At 37.5% G+C, this 17,279-nt stretch overlaps 1 protein-coding gene across 3 annotated transcripts in view; it reads left to right on the forward strand.

The window, feature by feature from the left end:
- Otud7b (OTU deubiquitinase 7B) overlaps positions 1-17,279 on the forward strand; it is a 53,219-nt gene that overhangs the window by 16,129 nt on the left and 19,811 nt on the right. For 2 of the 3 annotated variants that reach the window (XM_015503029.2, XM_048814929.1), the window contains exons 2-3: positions 11,981-12,131; positions 16,220-16,408. In XM_015503029.2, coding sequence (XP_015358515.1) covers positions 12,047-12,131; positions 16,220-16,408 — 274 coding nt within the window. In that variant the 5' untranslated portion in view covers positions 11,981-12,046. Of the gene's footprint in view, positions 1-11,980; positions 12,132-16,219; positions 16,409-17,279 lie in introns of those variants that run through there. The other variant, XM_015503030.2, reaches the window with a different exon arrangement.

The raw sequence follows: 17,279 nt of genomic DNA on the forward strand, positions 1-17,279 counted from the left end.
TTTTTTTTTTTTTTTTTTTTTTTTTTAATTTTTTTTAAAGAGAGAGAGAGAGAGAGAGAGAGAGATAATTTTTTTAATATTTATTTATTTTTTTTAGTTTTCGGCGGACACAACATCTTTGTTTGTATGTGGTGCTGAGGATTGAACCCGGGCCACACACATGCCAGGCGAGCGCGCTACCACTTGAGCCACATCCCCAGCCCTTAAATTTATTTCTTATACTGAGGATTAAACTCAGAGGTGCTTAACCACTGAGCCACATCCCCAGCCCTTTTATTTAGAAACAGGGTCTTGCTGAGTTGTTTAGGGCCTCAATAAGTTGCTGAGGCTGGCTTTCAACTCGAGATCCTCCTGTCTCAGCCTCCCTTCCTGGAGCTGCTGGAATTACAGGTGTGCATCACTGTGCCTGGCCGTACTGTCATCATCTTCTAATGATTAGCATTCTTGGTGAGGAACGTATGATTTTAATAATCAAAAAAAGTAGAGATGTTTACTAACATCTAAATTACTAAATTTTGAAAAGACCTCTCTTACCTTATACAATTTCTTCATTTTTTTCTGACTCTGGTTCCTGGTATGCAGTATATCTTTGTTGAAGAAAGGAAGTTAGTTGATACCTATCTTGGGGTTTTTCTGTAACCAGCCTAATAGATGAACTTCTAGAAAGCAGGGATGATGGGTCCTTAATAAGTGCTATTTGAACAATTATGTTAGGAGGTTAAATTTTCATCCAGGATGGCAGTGACCTGGGTCCCACTATGCTAAAGGTGGCTCTTCCTGAAAAGAAGAGGAATGCTACTTTTCCACAGATAAACTTGAATAAACGTGAATGTAGGAAAAATTATTGCTTTATTTATTTTTATACTTTTGGGTAAGAAAAGTTCTATATTAAAAATTAAAGAAAGGCAATTAAAATAATAATAATAATAATAATAAATAAAATGATAATATTTCTCTTGGTTTTATTTTATGTTCAAACTTTAGCTATAGCAATGATTTTTGAATAATGTATGAGAAGTATATTATAGCTTTGCACTATCAGTAGTAAAAAAAAAAAAAAAAGAAGAAAAATTATCCCTATGTGAAACATAATTATCTCTCTCCTTTGCTGTGAAACTTCAGACTTTAGGGATATTATGTTGTAGAATACATCTAAATCCATTTTATATCTAAAGTGGTGATGAGCAAAAAAAAGATGATTTGATTTTGGCATCCCTTCATGATTTTTTTTATAGATGATTTCCTTTCTTGAAACTGTTTTGCTCGAATGATTGAATTTCCTAAGTACACATCATTTTCTTTGGTACATACTTGCAGAAGTAAGAGATTTAGCTGAGTGGTAGGGAGAAAGGCAGTTTTTATGGATAAATTACAAAATGGATTATGTGTGGAAAATTGAGAGCTAGTGATAGAGGTGCAGTCAAATAAATGGAATGGGAGTCATCAACTTTATTTTCTATACCTAGTTTTACCACTAGTTAACTCTGTGACTTTGGACAAATCTCATTTGCCTGGTTTGTATGTTCTTGTCATCTGCAACTTGAGGACATGGAATGAAATGCTCTCTGACATTCTAGTTCTGAAAGTATGATTCCAAAGTGCCACACAAGGAAAACCGACTGTTTTCTATACCTTCCCACCAAGTTTGTTCCACATAATACTTGAATGTGAAATGTTAATTATGTAAATAATAGAAGTGTATATTGTATGTTCTTGGGTAGACTGGAATTGTCAGATGGTATGAATGCTCGTAAATAATTTTAGGTGTAGAAATATAAGAGACTTGGTTGTTTCTGAAAGAAAAAAATATATATATTACTAGTGCTTTGGATACCCTGAGGTAGAGTTTGTGCTTTTGAACTCCAAGCTGAAAAAAATGTGTAAATCTGTGGGATTGGCAGGGGGTGGGTAAGAAGGATGGTAATGGCTAGGGGACAGTGTGGATGAGTATGTACAGTGTTTTTAAAAGCAAAATATTAGGAGTTTTCTTTAGCCTATAGGGTAATCATTTATACCAAATTTAGAACTGATATGAACTCTGTGTCAGAGTCAGAATACCTAGGTTCAACTTCCTTGCTCTCTGAGTATCATATAGGCTTTATGAATTTCTCTGTGTATATGTTTTCTTTTCTTTTCTTTTTTTTTTTTAGAGAGAGAGAATTTTAATATTTATTCTTTAGTTTTCGGCGGACACAACATCTTTGTATGTGGTGCTGAGGATCAAACCCGGGCTGCACGCATGCCAGGCGAACGTGCTACCGCTTGAGCCACATCCCCAGCCCTCTGTGTATATGTTTTCTATCAGAAAAGACAGAATTAAAGACCTCAAACAGTATTTAAGTTTTATATTTTTTGTTTTGAGGCTATTACTTGTCAGAATATTTTAAAAACAAAAATAACAACAGAAGAGAAGATACGTAGTGATCAGACAGCTAGCTGTGCAAATATTTTACATTTGTTCATATAGACCTTGATTATACAGATGGGTGGGGCAGATCCGAAACCACTAAATATTTGAAACCAGTAAGTAATTCACAAGCCTGTTTTAGGTATAGTTCTCAGTTAACCACACACATGGACTAGCATGAATAATTTAGGACCCTAAACATTTCTTCTGCTATGTACTAAACAATGTGTTAGGTCTGTTTACAGTTTTTTAAAGTATAAAAGAAAGGAACCAACATCAAGTAACTTAATTCTATCTTGAGCTCCTACCCATCCTTAAAGACTGAGCTAAAAATTTGAGAAGCTTCCCTAATTGGTCCTAGTGAAGTTCCTTTCTCTGTCCCCAGACTTATGTTTATATTTCTCCTACCAGACCAGATTGCCTTAATGATAAGAAGGACTGTAGTTTCTTTCTTTTATTTGCCTCCCGAAGCCCTGGGGCAATATCTAATAGATGGTAGACCAATTTGGCAAATTTTGATAATCAAATTGGAGCATTAAGGTATGAGAGCCCAAAAGGCCAATTTATAAACAGCATGCAGTAGCAAATGCCAAGTAGATGTTTTACATATTGGACCTGTAGGAGTTCAAATAAGCCTTAGTATCCCAGCAATGATGGAACTGTGGAACTTAAAGATGGAAATTTTAATAATAAATAATCATAGTAATAAAAATCTTTCTTTGAATTGAATTATATAATTTTATAAAAGGCAAATTTCTTTTTTCTAATTTAGGTTTTTAAAAAATTTGTCAGCAGTCATATGCTGAGGGAAATGAATTTACCAAAAGAAATTTATAAAGTGAATTAATTTCCTTTGGATAAGTAAGAGCAGATTGTATAGTAATTTGAAGTTCTGTTTTTTTTTTTTTTTTTCCTGATTTCTCCCCTTGCATGGAAATTCTATAATTTTTTTTTTTTTTTGGAAATTCTATAATTGACAGTGAAATAACCAATGGTTAGGAATCGAGCAAGGCAGAAAAGGTTGCCAATTACTGAATGTTTGAGGATTGGTTCCAGAGAAATAGTGTGTTTTTCTACTAGTCTAGCCTCTGTTGGTTTGTAGTTTCATCTTTTTTCTTTTTGTGTTAAAAATTCAGTAATTAGAATCTTTAAAGTCTCAAGTAGAACTTTTGTTTTTGCAGATAGATATTCTTAGAAAAGTTGAATTTATTGAGAACACAAACATGGACTATAATTAGCCCTAACTGAAAAGAAAAAGAAGAAATTCAGTGTTTGTGGAAAATTGACAAGCTGGTCTGGATCTAAAAAAAATAAACATTAACATGATTTCTGTTTCTTTTCAAGCTACTGTTGTGCCAATATTATAATAACAAACGAATTTCTCTATGATAACTCTTCCTGCCCCTATATTTTCCAAAGGTCACTGCCATTGTAGAAACCTTCCAAATTATTAAATTTCTCAAATAACTGTAATCCAAGCAAGATTTTTATCAGTGTCACTGAACTGACAAATGCCAGTAGACAAGTACTCTGAACCATTCCATGAGCCCCTTTATGATGTTTTATTGAAATTTGCATTGAAAGACGTGAATGGGAATGCTAGACTGAACATTATTTGTATGTTAAGACTGTACTATGAAAATGGTTGTAGGGCCAGATGCTGTGGCATAAGCCTGCAATCCCAGTGACTTGGGAAGCTGAGGCAAGAGGATTGCAAGTTCAAGACCAGGCTCAGCAGTTAAGTGAGGCCCTGTCTCAAAAAATGAGAAAAAGGACTAGGGATGTGGTTAAATACCCTGGTTTCAATCCCTGGTAGCCTGGGGGCGGCTGGGGGGGGGGGGCAGAGGGAAGAAAAGAAAANGGGGGGGGGGGGGGGGGGCAGAGGGAAGAAAAGAAAATGGAAAATGGTTTGTTTGGGAGTGGTAGAGAAACTCTGGATACAGAGTGCTTGCCTAGTATGTGTGAGACCCTGAGTTTGATCCCCAGCAACACATGCACACACACACACACACACACACACACCACACAAAGAAAGCTATAGGGAGCTGTGTTGGCACCAGTGGAATGAAGCAGAGTATGTGGGAAGAATGAGTGGAAAAAGAAGCAGCTGACATTTTTGAGGACTTATTGTAATATATATTTTTAGGTGTAGATGGACACAACACAATGCCTTTATTTTTATGTGGTGCTGAGGATCGAACCCGAGTCCTGCCCGGGCTAGGCTAGCACTCCACTGCTGAGTCACAATCCCTGCCCCTGTTTTTTATTGTTTGATTAGTGCATTCTAATTATAAATAATAGTGGGATTATGCCATATTCATACATGCACAGGCTTTTTATGTCTTACATTATTTACTCCTGACAAGAGATCTGATAACACAGATATTTCTCCCACTTTTATAAATAAAAAAATGAGGCAGAAAATGGTTATATTAACCTTTGTTATATAGTCCTTAAGTAGTAGTTCAGGAATTTTTTTTTTTTTTTTTTGGTGCTAGGGATCGAACCCAGAGCTTTGGGCATGCCCGGCACGCACTCTACCACTCCACCATATCCCCAGCCCTAGATTTGAAATCAGATTTGTCTAAATCCAGGGTCAATTCTTTTTTGCAAATCAGAGTTGAGAGGCATTGAAGAAGTGAGAATGGATTTCTGGGTGGATGGACTGCCCATGTTTTTTCAGTTTTCCTCCCCAGATTAAGTGTGGTATGATCTTTGGAGTCAGGTGGGTTCATAAAAATCCTGGTTCTACAACATTTTACCTTGAGTATATAACGTAACCTTCTTGAGCTTTATTTGGCATTTTCATGTATAATGTGGGGATAATGACACAAACCTTTTAAGAGGTGTTTGGAATTCTAAATTTTAAAAATGTCTAAAACTTTAACATCTACTACTTTCTTTCCTTTCTTAGGACCCATCTTATTACCTCTGGGTTGTAATATTTAGTGTTACCTAGGCCCGTTTAGAGTGCAGTTTGGTCATATCTTCTTTCTAAGAAGGGTCTATTTTCTTTTGTTGTAAAGACCAGTTTTAACCAAAAGCAGACTGCCGAGACAGTCATTCATCGCTCCCTCCCACCTAATGAGAATTGTGTGAAATTTCAAAGTGCCTCTGTCTCTCCTCTCTCTTTGTCTGGATTCCTTGGAGCTGACTTCATAGACATGGAGGAGTGTCTGACCTTTGAAAATTCTTGACAGTCTTGAAGTTGTGGTTTTCCAGTGAGTTTTGAGTGGAGTTGGAGAGGACTCAGAAGCAGCTCTGGTGGAGCCAGGGAAGTGGATATGCAGCGAGAATGTGGGCGCTTTGGGGGATGTTGTAAATGAGAGAATGTAGGATCAGTAGTTTCTCAGGCATCTTAACAGTGGTCTGTTATCTACCATCAGTATTTGATTTGGGGTCTTTTTTTTTTCTGTTAATAAGTAGTTGGGTACTCAGTGCCTGCAGACTGATTTTACTATCTGATAATTAGTTTGAGATGAACAATGTTAGGAAGAGAAAGCTTTTGTAAATAAAATCATATAAAAATCTTAAGCAAATGTCTTTGAGAAGAGCCAGTGTTTTAGACTTGGCTGTGTGCAACACTGGTGGGTATGTATGTGCAGTTGACTGTTGTACAAACACACTTCAATTTATCTGAATAAAAAGTGGAGCTCCTGCTGGTGCTTGAATGCTAGGATACATGATGCACACGACAAGATTTTTGCCCTCAAATTGCCTCTGATTTATCGGGGAGACAAAAGTAAATAAGCACAAATGCCATGAACTATGATAAAATTATAGAGGTAGAGTACAAGATGCAGTGGGGTCACCAAATGAAGTGGATGGTTTAACTTGGGAAGTCAGAGAAGGTTTTATAAATGAAGTAGCACTCAAATTAGTCTTAAAGAGGTAAAAACTTGTATATGCAAAGGAACTGAAATTTGAAACAGTATATGCAAAGCATATAGTATACTTGGGGAACTATCAATACATGGAGGGAAATAATGAGAGGAAGAACCAGGTGATGAAGGGCCTTGTTTATGGGTGTATAGAAATTTGGATGTTATTGAAGAGGTACTAAGGAATTTAGAGCAGTGGGCTATGATGCTATCATGTTTTAAATTCTTCATGGTGGATACTTGTAGAAGGCTGATTAATGTTTAGAGAATAAGAGGAAGACATTAAGAATCCGTTTTCTGGGTCCAGGTTATGAAAATTGAGATGGAATAAAAAGAGAGCCTATGAAAGGCCTTGGATGGATTTAAGAGACCTTTAAAAACAAAATAGTAGAGCTTTGAAAAAGATTTGTGAATATGAGGGAAGAGAGAAAAGTGCAGGTTGGCCCCCAGGCTTATGGCTTGAGTGCCTGGGATGATGTGGTACCATTTGCCAGAATAGGCCATACTGGAAGAGGAATAGTTCAAGAGGGTGGCAGCAGATGAGAAAGTGAGCTCACGTTTTTATCATGTTGAGTGTGAAGTGTCTGTGGGTTTCCCATGTGAGGTAGAAAGAATCTGAGGCTTTAGATACCTTTGGAGTCATTGGCATTTGGGTGCTCAGGGCATGAATGAAGTTTCTCATGGGGATGATGTAAAATGAGAAGACAGAAGACCTAAGACTAGAACTGTGAGTGTGCCAACCTTTAGTGTAGGCACAGGAGAGTTCACCAAGGTGACCTGGGAGGCTACAAGGAGATGAACAATAAGGAGGATTGCATGATTTTAACATAAGTCAGTGCTCATTTTAGTTGAGGACTGAACATGGGTTGAGAAAGTAGTGTGAGTGAACATAATCTAAGGAGTTTTACGGGAAAGGGGAACAGTAAGCCACACATAGGGCAGGGGAGAAACCTAAAGGGTCCCCTTGTTTGTTTGTTTTGTTTTTGTTTGTTTGTTTTGGAACTTTTTTCTGTGAAGTGGAAAGCAAGGTCATTTTCCAGGAGTCATCAACGTGGTATGAATTGACTGGGAGGCTCAAGGAAAATGATGAAGTGGTGTGATAGATAGTAGCTGAGAAGACTAGTTGAGGTAACAAAGTCAAGGAAAAGACAGTGGTCTTTCAGTGAAAAGGTGACAGTACCATGTCTGTAGTGATACTATTCTGCAAGATTATGTGATCTTGTTTGCTCAGCAGTCCCTGGTTTTCACAGAGATATTAACAAACGATCACTCCATCAACCGTTTCTTATCCCCCTTCCCATCCTCGCCCCGCCCCCCCTGCCTTTTTTAAACTTTTGTGGTGACAGGGATTGAACCCAGGGCCTTCTACATGCTAGGTGTTACCACTGAGCTACATCCCCAGCCCTAAATCATTGGTTTCACTTTCTGTTTAGGCAAGAAGGGAATCTTCTACTCTTCGCAGTCTTTGCTGTCTTTCTAGTCTAGTGTATCTCTTGTAGTGATTTCCTAACCAATTCTCCCTCAGTCTGCTGTGCTCCCTCCAAACTAGACTCACTATAATCAGCATGATCTTTTCCTCATTTTCCACCATTCTCACCTCTTTGTTCCTTCCTGCTACAGAATTTTGGTATATGTTTAAACTGCTTGGAGCATTTTTCCTATCCCAGTTTGTCTCTCAGTTGCTATTTATTCTACATTTCTTAGGTGAAACATCGCTTTTTGGGGAAGCTTTTCTTGACTCCTTATAGGAGATAACATTCCTCTCCCCAACATTTCTTTATTATAATTTTTTGAAATTTTGTGATTTTTTCCCCCCTTCCATACTGGAAACTTTGTAAGGATGAGGATTGTGTTGTGTGTTTATTCTTGAGCATGGTATCTAATATACAGTAGGCACTCCATGAATTTGTGTTGAATTAATGAATATGATGGTTAAGAGATTGAATGTCTTAGAAAGCAAGTTTCAAGTAGTGAGGAAAAGCTGGATAAAAGTGAGGTTGTGGTAGAGTAAGATGTTAGAGTTTAAGATTCAAAGGTGATGTGGGGCCAGGGTTGTGGCTTAGTGATAGATTGCTTACCTCACATGTGTGAGGAACTGAGTTCAGTTCTCAGCGCTGCATAGAAATAAATGATTAAAATAAAGGTCCGTCAACAACTAAAAAAATAAAAATAAAAAAAGGTTTAAAGGTGATATAGTTTCAGGAAGTGAATTTTTGCAGTGGAGATTATGGATAGATTATGTAGATAGGTGTTAAAATTGCTAAGGAATATGACAAATTTGGAGTGAGGAAAATTCAAGGCAGGTCTTTAATCAATGTGTTAGGTACAGCTCTTTCCTATAGTCAAAGAAAGAAGTGGTTAAGAATCAGTACAATTCCTGGAATCAATAATGGCCTAATCCCTTGGGAAGCAGTGTGGTCTCACAGAAATATCAGAGGTTCAGACTTAGGGCCATCCACCTGACTTGTCAAGGCTTTTTGTTTGTTTGTTTCTGTATTTGTAAATTGGATATAATGAGACCAGTTGCAGTCTTGTTGTTGAATAAGGGAGCATTTTTGAAAGTTCTTAACTAACTTGTTAGTTTTTATTCTTGATTGCTGTCATTTCAAGAGGGCATGGAAGTGGAAGTAGGAGTGAGAAGAAACAAAGTTGGCAACAGTGAATTTTGCACAATGTACTTCATTTATTCAAGGTGTTGAATTTATACTATAGAGTCAGCATAAACATTTACAAATGAATACAGATACAAGCAAGTACTGATATAAGGAAGGCTTTTGTCAAATAAAGCCTGGCTCATGATAATATTGCAGAGTTGATCTACAAGTGTTATGAAAAGGAAGCTTTATCTAATAATTTTCCATGAAAATTCCATGCATGTGGTCAGTTTTTATTGTTCTAGGGAACAAAATAAGAACCATTATATGTAAGTTACAGGGGGAGGGAGTCTGGTGATAGTTTCAGCTTTTGTTTAGAAAAGCATTTTCTAACAATTGGAACTGTCCAACAATAAAATGGATATCATGGCAAAGTAATGAGTTCCCTGTCAGAACTTGTGTTCAAGTGAAGACTAGATGTTTATCTGTCAGAAATGTTGAGAAAAAGATTCTTGCATGGAATCAAAGTTGGATTAAATAATTGCTAAAGGCCTTTGCCTTTGGAAGATTGGAGGATTTTGACTCCATTTGAGATCTGTCTTTACACCAATCAACAAATATTTGAGTGCATCCTCTGTTTTATTTGAAAGGTTGAAAGCAAGTGTTTTATGTTGTTGTTTAGTTTTTTTTTTTCCTTCCTGTGTGCTGACACAGAGCCTAAGGCTGTGAGTGTTGTCATGGCTTTAATGTCCCCATTTAGAATTTGAGAAGCTTAAGCCAGGTGTTGGTGATATAACAAAAGCTCATCTCCTCTCCTGTTGGAAGGAGTTAGGTGGAGTCCCTGGCACGCAACTAGAGACACAAATGTAAGAATTTGTTGCCAAGAAGTTTGCTTTAGTCTTCATATTTTTGCTGAAGAGCAAGTCTTTCTAGATAATGTCAGACCTCCAAGTTATTATGTTTAAAAAATGTTTTTTGAAAGAATGACCTACCTATTGTGTTGACACATGAGATCTGTGATGCCAGGGCACTCACTGATGGTTTCTTTTGCTTCTCTCCAGCCTGGGTCTAGCTGGGAAATTGTCTGCATGCCTGTGGCTTAGTCAAGTGTTCTTTCTTTCTTTTCCACTGGGGATTGAATCCTGGGACACTGTACCACTGAGCTACATCCCCAACCCTTTCTACGTTTTATTTTGAGAAGGAGTCTTGTTAAGTTGTCTAGGCTGGCCTTGAACTTGCTATCCTCCTGCCTCAGCCTCCTGAGCCACTGGGATTGTGTAGGTGTGCACCACTGTGCCCAGCAACCTACTGTTTTTCTTATTTTTTTTTTTTTTAAAGACTAGGTATTTCTTTCTTTCTTTTTTTTTAAAAACTTTATTTTATTTATTTATTTTTATGTGGTTGTTGAGGATTGAACCCAGCGCCTCACAGGTGCTAGGTGAGTGCTCTACCGCTGAGCACAACCCCAGTCCCCCTACTGTTTTTTAACTCACAAATCTTTGCTGTTTATTTGCCTTAATATTTCTAAGGAAAACAGAAAATCAGGTCTGATCACACCACTAAACAAGCTGTGTTCTGGGATGTGGGGACGCATGAAGAAAAAGTATCTGGGAGTCATCCTTAGACTTTAGACTTTTAGGAGGAAATGATTTTGAACAATCATTTGAGACACATATTGCTATCAAAGATTCTGCTTTTGGCCTTCCCTAAAAGATGGGATTGGTGGGTATAGTAGGGCACTGTCTTGTGGTATCTGGAGACTTTATGAATGAATCCTCTAATACAGAACGCTATAAACCTACCAGAATTTGGTCAGAGGTTGTTCTTCACTCTGTTATTGCTCCCTTAGCTGGGACTGTTAACCTCAGAGAAATGTTGAGTTGGTGCCAGGCTCTCAGGTCATAGATAGTTTCTGCTGAAGTCAAAACTGAAAGAAGAGATCTTTTTCAGGGAACATACTTGACAGTATTTGTTCTGGGTAGAGGAAGACATGTTTGTGGTAGGCATGTTTTCTGGATTCATGAAGTTAGTAGACAAAGATTGACTTTTGTTATGGACTTTTTTTGAAATCCCCACTTGGATTTTCGGAATATCTTATTGTTTTGGCAATCACTTTATTAAATACCTCTCATTTCCATAAGTATACTAGTGAACCTAAAATTATCCAATGTATAGTATTCATTCATTTATTCGTTCAGTAAATATTTATTGAGGTCCTGTGTGCCAAGCCCCATGCTAAATATCAAGTGATATGTGCTGTTCACAGTAGTGAGCAAGACACACAAATTCCCCGCTTTCAGGGAACTTCTATACTAAAAGGCAAGGTTAGACAGCAAGTGATTAAGATGACTTCAGGGTATATCAAGTACCAGGAAGGAAATGAACATGGTGTCATGTTAGAGACATTATAAGTAGAAAGTTCTTTTGTGTTGTTGTTGTAGATGGACACGATACTTTATTTATTTTTATGCAGTACTGAAGATCAAACTCAGTGCCTCATACATGCTAGGCAAGTGCTCCACCACTGAGCCACAGCTGCAGCCCGAAGAGGAGAGTTCTTGAGGGTGGCGGTCTGCTGCTTCCCTTTCTAGTTTAGATAAGCAGACTCATCGAAGAAATGTGATGCTCTAGAGAAGTAGAGGAAAAGCTCTAGTGAAAGTGGTTTGTGGTTAATGTAGGAATGAAGACTTAGTAAAGAATTAGGAAATAAAATGTTATTCTTCAAAATAAAATTGAAGCTGCTTTGTTTTAAAATTTAACTGAAATCTATGAGCTAGGATAGTTATTTTCCCCAATTGGTTAAGAAGCTGCTAAATAGCTGGGCGCGGTGGCACACGCCTATAATCCCAGCAGCTCGGGAGGCTGAGACAGAAGGATCGTGAGTTCAAGCCAGCCTCTGCAAAAGTGAGGCGCCAAGCAACTCAGTGAGACCCTGTCTCTAAATAAAATACAAAATAGGCTGGGGATGTGGATCAGTGGTTGAGTGCCCCCAAGTTAAATCCCCAGTACTCCCCTCCCCCAAAAAAGCTGCTAAAATGGGAGCTGTGATCATCCTTTTCCAGTATAATTTGAGCCTTTTTTATTTATTTCCTTCTCAGGTGGAGGCCTGAATTTTGATCTATGCACTGCCTTCATCCAGCTGCCTGAAAGTACTTGATGATCACATGACCCTGGACATGGATGCTGTCCTGTCGGATTTTGTTCGTTCCACAGGAGCAGAGCCAGGGTTGGCCCGTGATCTCCTGGAAGGTAAGCAGTCAAGGGTGAGAAAGAAGAAACTAAAATGTAATGCTTATTATTAGGATGATTTGGAACATGTAAGGTGATCAGGAAGATACTTTGTGTATAGTATAGTAAGTTCTTCATTTAAATTATTACTTTGTATATGATCCAACATAATTTTTAAAATTCAAATCCTATTTTTGCATTGGGGTAGCTTTTTCCACTGTCAGTTTATTCAGATAATGTAAGTGAAAATTTACTTTAGTCAGAAACCAAAACCAAAAACAAATCTAGATCTGTAAGACTTGGATTTTCATATTTGGATCATCCATTTTCTTTCTTTCCTTTATTAACTTATATGAGTAATTCTATTAAGTGAATTAATGTTTTTATTTTGTTGCTTTTATTTATATTTATATATGATATATGCTATAAGTTTGATTATTCTAGATTTAAGGCCCTGAAGGATTGGAATCATGTCCATAGGATTATTTGTTTATAAGTATAATTAATGATGCTTCTAGATGATGAAATTATATAATGGCACAAACAGGCAAGCTACAGAGGAGGGACAAGTACTTAGCATTCTTAGGCAATTTTTTTAGATTGCCAGCCATTAGTAAGGTATTACAATGTGACTTTTGCTTAGCCAACCATGGGAAAAGCATGAATTTGGAAACAGAAGATCAGGGTTTAAATTCCAGGTTACTGATTTCAATTTGACTTTTCCCTTTACTTCATGTTCAATTCCTACTACTTTTCCCTTTACTTCCTCTGCTCCAGCCAGGCTTAACTTACCACCTTTCCCTCACCATGTTAGGTTGTTTCCTAAGTGTGCAATGTCCTTTCCTCCGTTAGTCTCCTTCTCATTCAAGATTCATCTCAAAAACCTCCTCTTTAACAAAATAATCCGTAACCATTCCCCATTCCTCTTGTAATGTGTCAGATACCTGTAAATGTTCAATATGTATAAGATAATTGAGATACATTAGTTTATTCTTTCAACCATTCTGTTATAAGTTTGAAAACTGAGTTTCTGTGAAGTGAAGTAGGATTTAAACAGTTTGGTTTCAGAGTGTGGCTCTTAACAATTACATAACAAATTATCGCTGTATGTGTGCATGCATGTACACTCATGTAATGAAAGAAAAGTTGAGGGTGCTGAGACTGGAGGGACAGGAGAAGTCTGATTTAGGTCCAGATCAGAGTGCAGAAAGGCCTTAGAGGGGGAAGTGATATTTGTGTTGAACCCTGAAGTCTGAATAGGAATAGCAAGACAAAAGGATGTAGAAGAGATTATTTTTTGCTAGAGAAATAGCTTCCACAAGGGCCCTATGGTGAGAGAGAGTTTGCCACATTAGAGTAGCTAATAGTGATCAAGATAGGAAGAGTGATAGAAGAGTGATGAGAATCTGAGCAGCTGATTAGACTGAAAGGAAGTAGAACATGTGGGAAGGGGGGTAGTGGTTGATAGCCTTGGTAAATTTAAATTATATTTTAAGTTCACTGGGAAGCTGGTGAAGGATTTTAATCAGAGGAGTGACATAATGAAATTTGAGTTTTTATAATTGTGTATTGGTTGTAGGTTGTGGAATGGATTAGAAGGTGGCCAGTGGTAAAACCAGTTAAGAATATTGCCACAGTTCATGTGAGAGATGATGGTGATTTAGACCATAATGGTAGCAATAGAGATAGAAGTAGATAGATTTAAAATATAATTTAGAAGAGGAATCAAAGGACCTTTTCTCATTTTCTTTTTGTGTCTCTTTTTTAGTCTTTTATTTTTTCCTTTTAATGTTAACTCTGGTTGTAGTTTAAAAAAAAAAAAATTAAAGCTGGTGTACCATGGTGCACACATTTAATCCTAGTTACTTGGGAAGCTAAAGCAGGAGAGGCTGAAATTGGAGACAGCAAGTTTGAGGCGAGCTAAGTAACTTAGCAAGACCCTGTCTTAAAATCTAATAAAGGACTGGGGATATAGTTCAGTGATAAAACACAGTCTACCTGAGTTCAATCCCCAGTACCACAAAAAAGCAAAACAAAACTAAATTAGGGAGGGGAGAGAGATAAGCAGCTGAGAAACCAGTTAATTTCCCTCAGAAAAGAACAAAAACCAACCTCAGCATGGTGGCACATGCCTGTAATCCCAGACTCTCAGGAGGCTGAGGTAGGAGGATTCTGTGTTCAAAGCCAGCCTCAGCAAAAGTGAGGCACTTAGCAACTCAGTGAGACCCTGTCTCTAAATACAAAATAGGGCTGGAGATGTGGCTCAGTGGTTGAGTACCCCTGAGTTAATCCCAGGTCCCCACCCCACCCCACCAAAGAAAGAAAAAGAAAAAGACCAGATGAAAATTATGAGGAACTAAAACAGATCCAGTGCTCAAGATATGTTATTTGTTTGTTCATTCATTCATTCATGAACTTAGGAAAAACTACCATTTATTTAACAAATATTTATTGAGTGCCTAAATTATAATGTAAGGTATTGAGTGCTTCAGAAAACCATAGGGTTTGATGAGGTGCTTTGTGATTTTAATTGGGCAGTCAGGGGAGGCCTTATTAAGAATGTGACATTTGAAGCTAATTAGGAGTTGTCTGTGTAGATACATTGTAGGAAAGAGCTTTTGAGGCAGTGTAGATAGTGGGGAGACCCTACAGTGGGAGCATCTTAGCCTGTTCTAGTCAGTGGTGAATGGAGAAGAGTGAATAGAGGGAGTTGAACAAATGGGGAATTTAATGGTTTAAAAATAAAATCATCAAGCATGAATGATTAGTACGGCTTAACTGGAAAATTCTAATAATAAGAACAATAGCTACAGCAGTAAATGCATATATCCTGCTTTCTGCATACCAAGCACTATTCCGCATTCTTTTAACTTATTTCATCTTTATAACAGCCCTGAGGTATAGATACTGATATTATCATCTGCATTTTCATAGATAAGGAAATTGAAGCTCAGAGAAAAGGGTGGAAAAGTAGGCCAGGTCATAGAAATCCTTGAATATTACGCAAAGAAGCCTTGTTTTTATTCTGTAGGTAGTGGTGAGCCATTACATAAAGATTTTGATCATGGAACGAAATGACCAGAACTGTGCTTTAGAAAGATGAATCTCCTGGGATTCTTTAGAGTGGATTGGATGAGGGACACTAGGTGATAAGAATTGAATTAAGGTAATGGTAGATGGAATAACTAAAGTGTAAATAATTATGCAATATATAATTATTAAATAATTTAAATGGAGAAAGCAATAGGAAAATCCATTATAACCAATCCAATAAGCTGATAATGTCTATCAATGCTTTCTCTAGAAAAATACACACTCATAATTTTATAAACAACTTCAAGTGGCTTAGAACACCCTAGAGTTACACCTAGGCTAAGAACCTCTTGGATTCCAGAATAAAGAGACCTGGGCTTAAGTTCTGCTGGGCCCTGGTGCAAGCAAGTGTCTTGAACAATTCACTTCTCTAAGATTTTTTTCCTTTATCTATGAAAGAAAGTTTTTAGATCTCTGAGGGCCCTTTGAGTTTAGAGAGAGAAAGTTTCTAACCTCATGAAGCTTATTAAGGAAATAGACAATAAATATAAAGAAAATTGAAATTTTAGCTGGAGTGTATGCCTGTAATCCCAGCAATTTGGGAGGCTGAGGCAGAGGATCTTGAGTTCAAAGCCAGGCTCAGCAGATTAGTGAGGCACTTAGCAACTCAGTGAGACTCTGTCTCTAAATAAAATATAAAAAGGGATGGGGATGTGGCTCAGTGGGTAAGCACCCTGGATTCAATCCCTGGCACAAAAAAAAAAAAAAAAAAAAAAAAAAAAAAGAAGAAGAAGAAGAAGAAAATTGACATTTTAGATCAAAATATTTTGAAGAAAATTAAAACACTGTGGGGTTCTGGGAATGCAGAATAGCTGTATTTCTGGTTTGGCCAAACTGTGAATAAATTCATTTTTCTTTCTATAAAAAAAAAAAAAAAGAAAATTAAAACAGGATAAGGAAAGAATATGATTGCAATGTGTATTAATATATTTTACCAATTTTGATATCGTCTTTTTGTCCTCCAGTTTCTCTCTACTCTGAGTATATAATTTGCTTTTTGCTTTGTTTCCTGATAGGAAAGAATTGGGATGTGAGTGCTGCCCTCAGTGATTTCGAACAGCTACGTCAAGTTCATGCTGGGAACCTGCCCCCACCCTTCAGTGAAGGGAATAGTGGCTCCAAGACCCCTGAAAAGGGGTGTTCTGATAGAGAGTCCACTCACCCTCTACGACCCATCCTACAGCGGCAGGATGACATCATTCAAGGTACTGGGCTAACTGAGGGATGTTTCTGTATAGGGAGTAGGAGGGGTGGGGATTGCTAAACAGATTCAGAAAGTTTGGTGATCCTTTGGAGATGTTTTCTTTCCTTACTCTTATCTCCAGCCAAACCCACATTGAGATGGTGTCAATCTGTCCAGGGGCCAGAGCCCCTTACTGTCTCTCTGCATCTTGAGTGTTATCCTGAATAAAGGCCTTCTTCAGATAGTGTAAAAGAAATAGAGGAAGGAGGGTAACAATCTAATTATTGAGATAAAGCGTATATAAGGGTAGAATTAAGAGTCGGTCACTGCCATCTGCCTCTTTGGAGAGTAATTTGTTTTTGTTTTTTTTTTTTTTAGAGAGAGAGAGAATTTTAATATTTATTTTTTAGTTTCCGGCGGACACAACGTCTTTCTTTCTTTGTATGTGGTGCCGAGGATCGAACCCGGGGCCGCACGCATGCCAGGCGAGCGCGCTACCGCTTGAGCCACATCCCCAGCCCGAGTAATTTGTTAATATTTGCCAGTATCTATCAAAATTTGAAAAATTATATACTCTTTAACTCAACAATTTCATTTCTAGAAATTCATCACATATATGTGTATTTGTATGTATTTTACTTATTTATTTATTTATTTTTGTGCCAGGGATTGAACGAAGGGGCTCTTAACACTGAGCCACATCCCTAGCCCTTTTTAATATTTTAAGACAGGTTCTCGCTAAGTTACTGAGGCTGGCTTTGAACTTGTGATCCTCTTGCCTCAGCCTTCCAAGCCACTGGGATTATAGGCATATATCTCCTTTAAATAAACAAATACATAAATATATACACATGCAATGTGACTATTTCATAATAATTAAAACTTGATGATAA

This window comes from Marmota marmota, unplaced genomic scaffold (genome assembly GCF_001458135.2).
Source record: "Marmota marmota marmota unplaced genomic scaffold, marMar, whole genome shotgun sequence".
Lineage (NCBI taxonomy): Eukaryota > Metazoa > Chordata > Mammalia > Rodentia > Sciuridae > Marmota > Marmota marmota.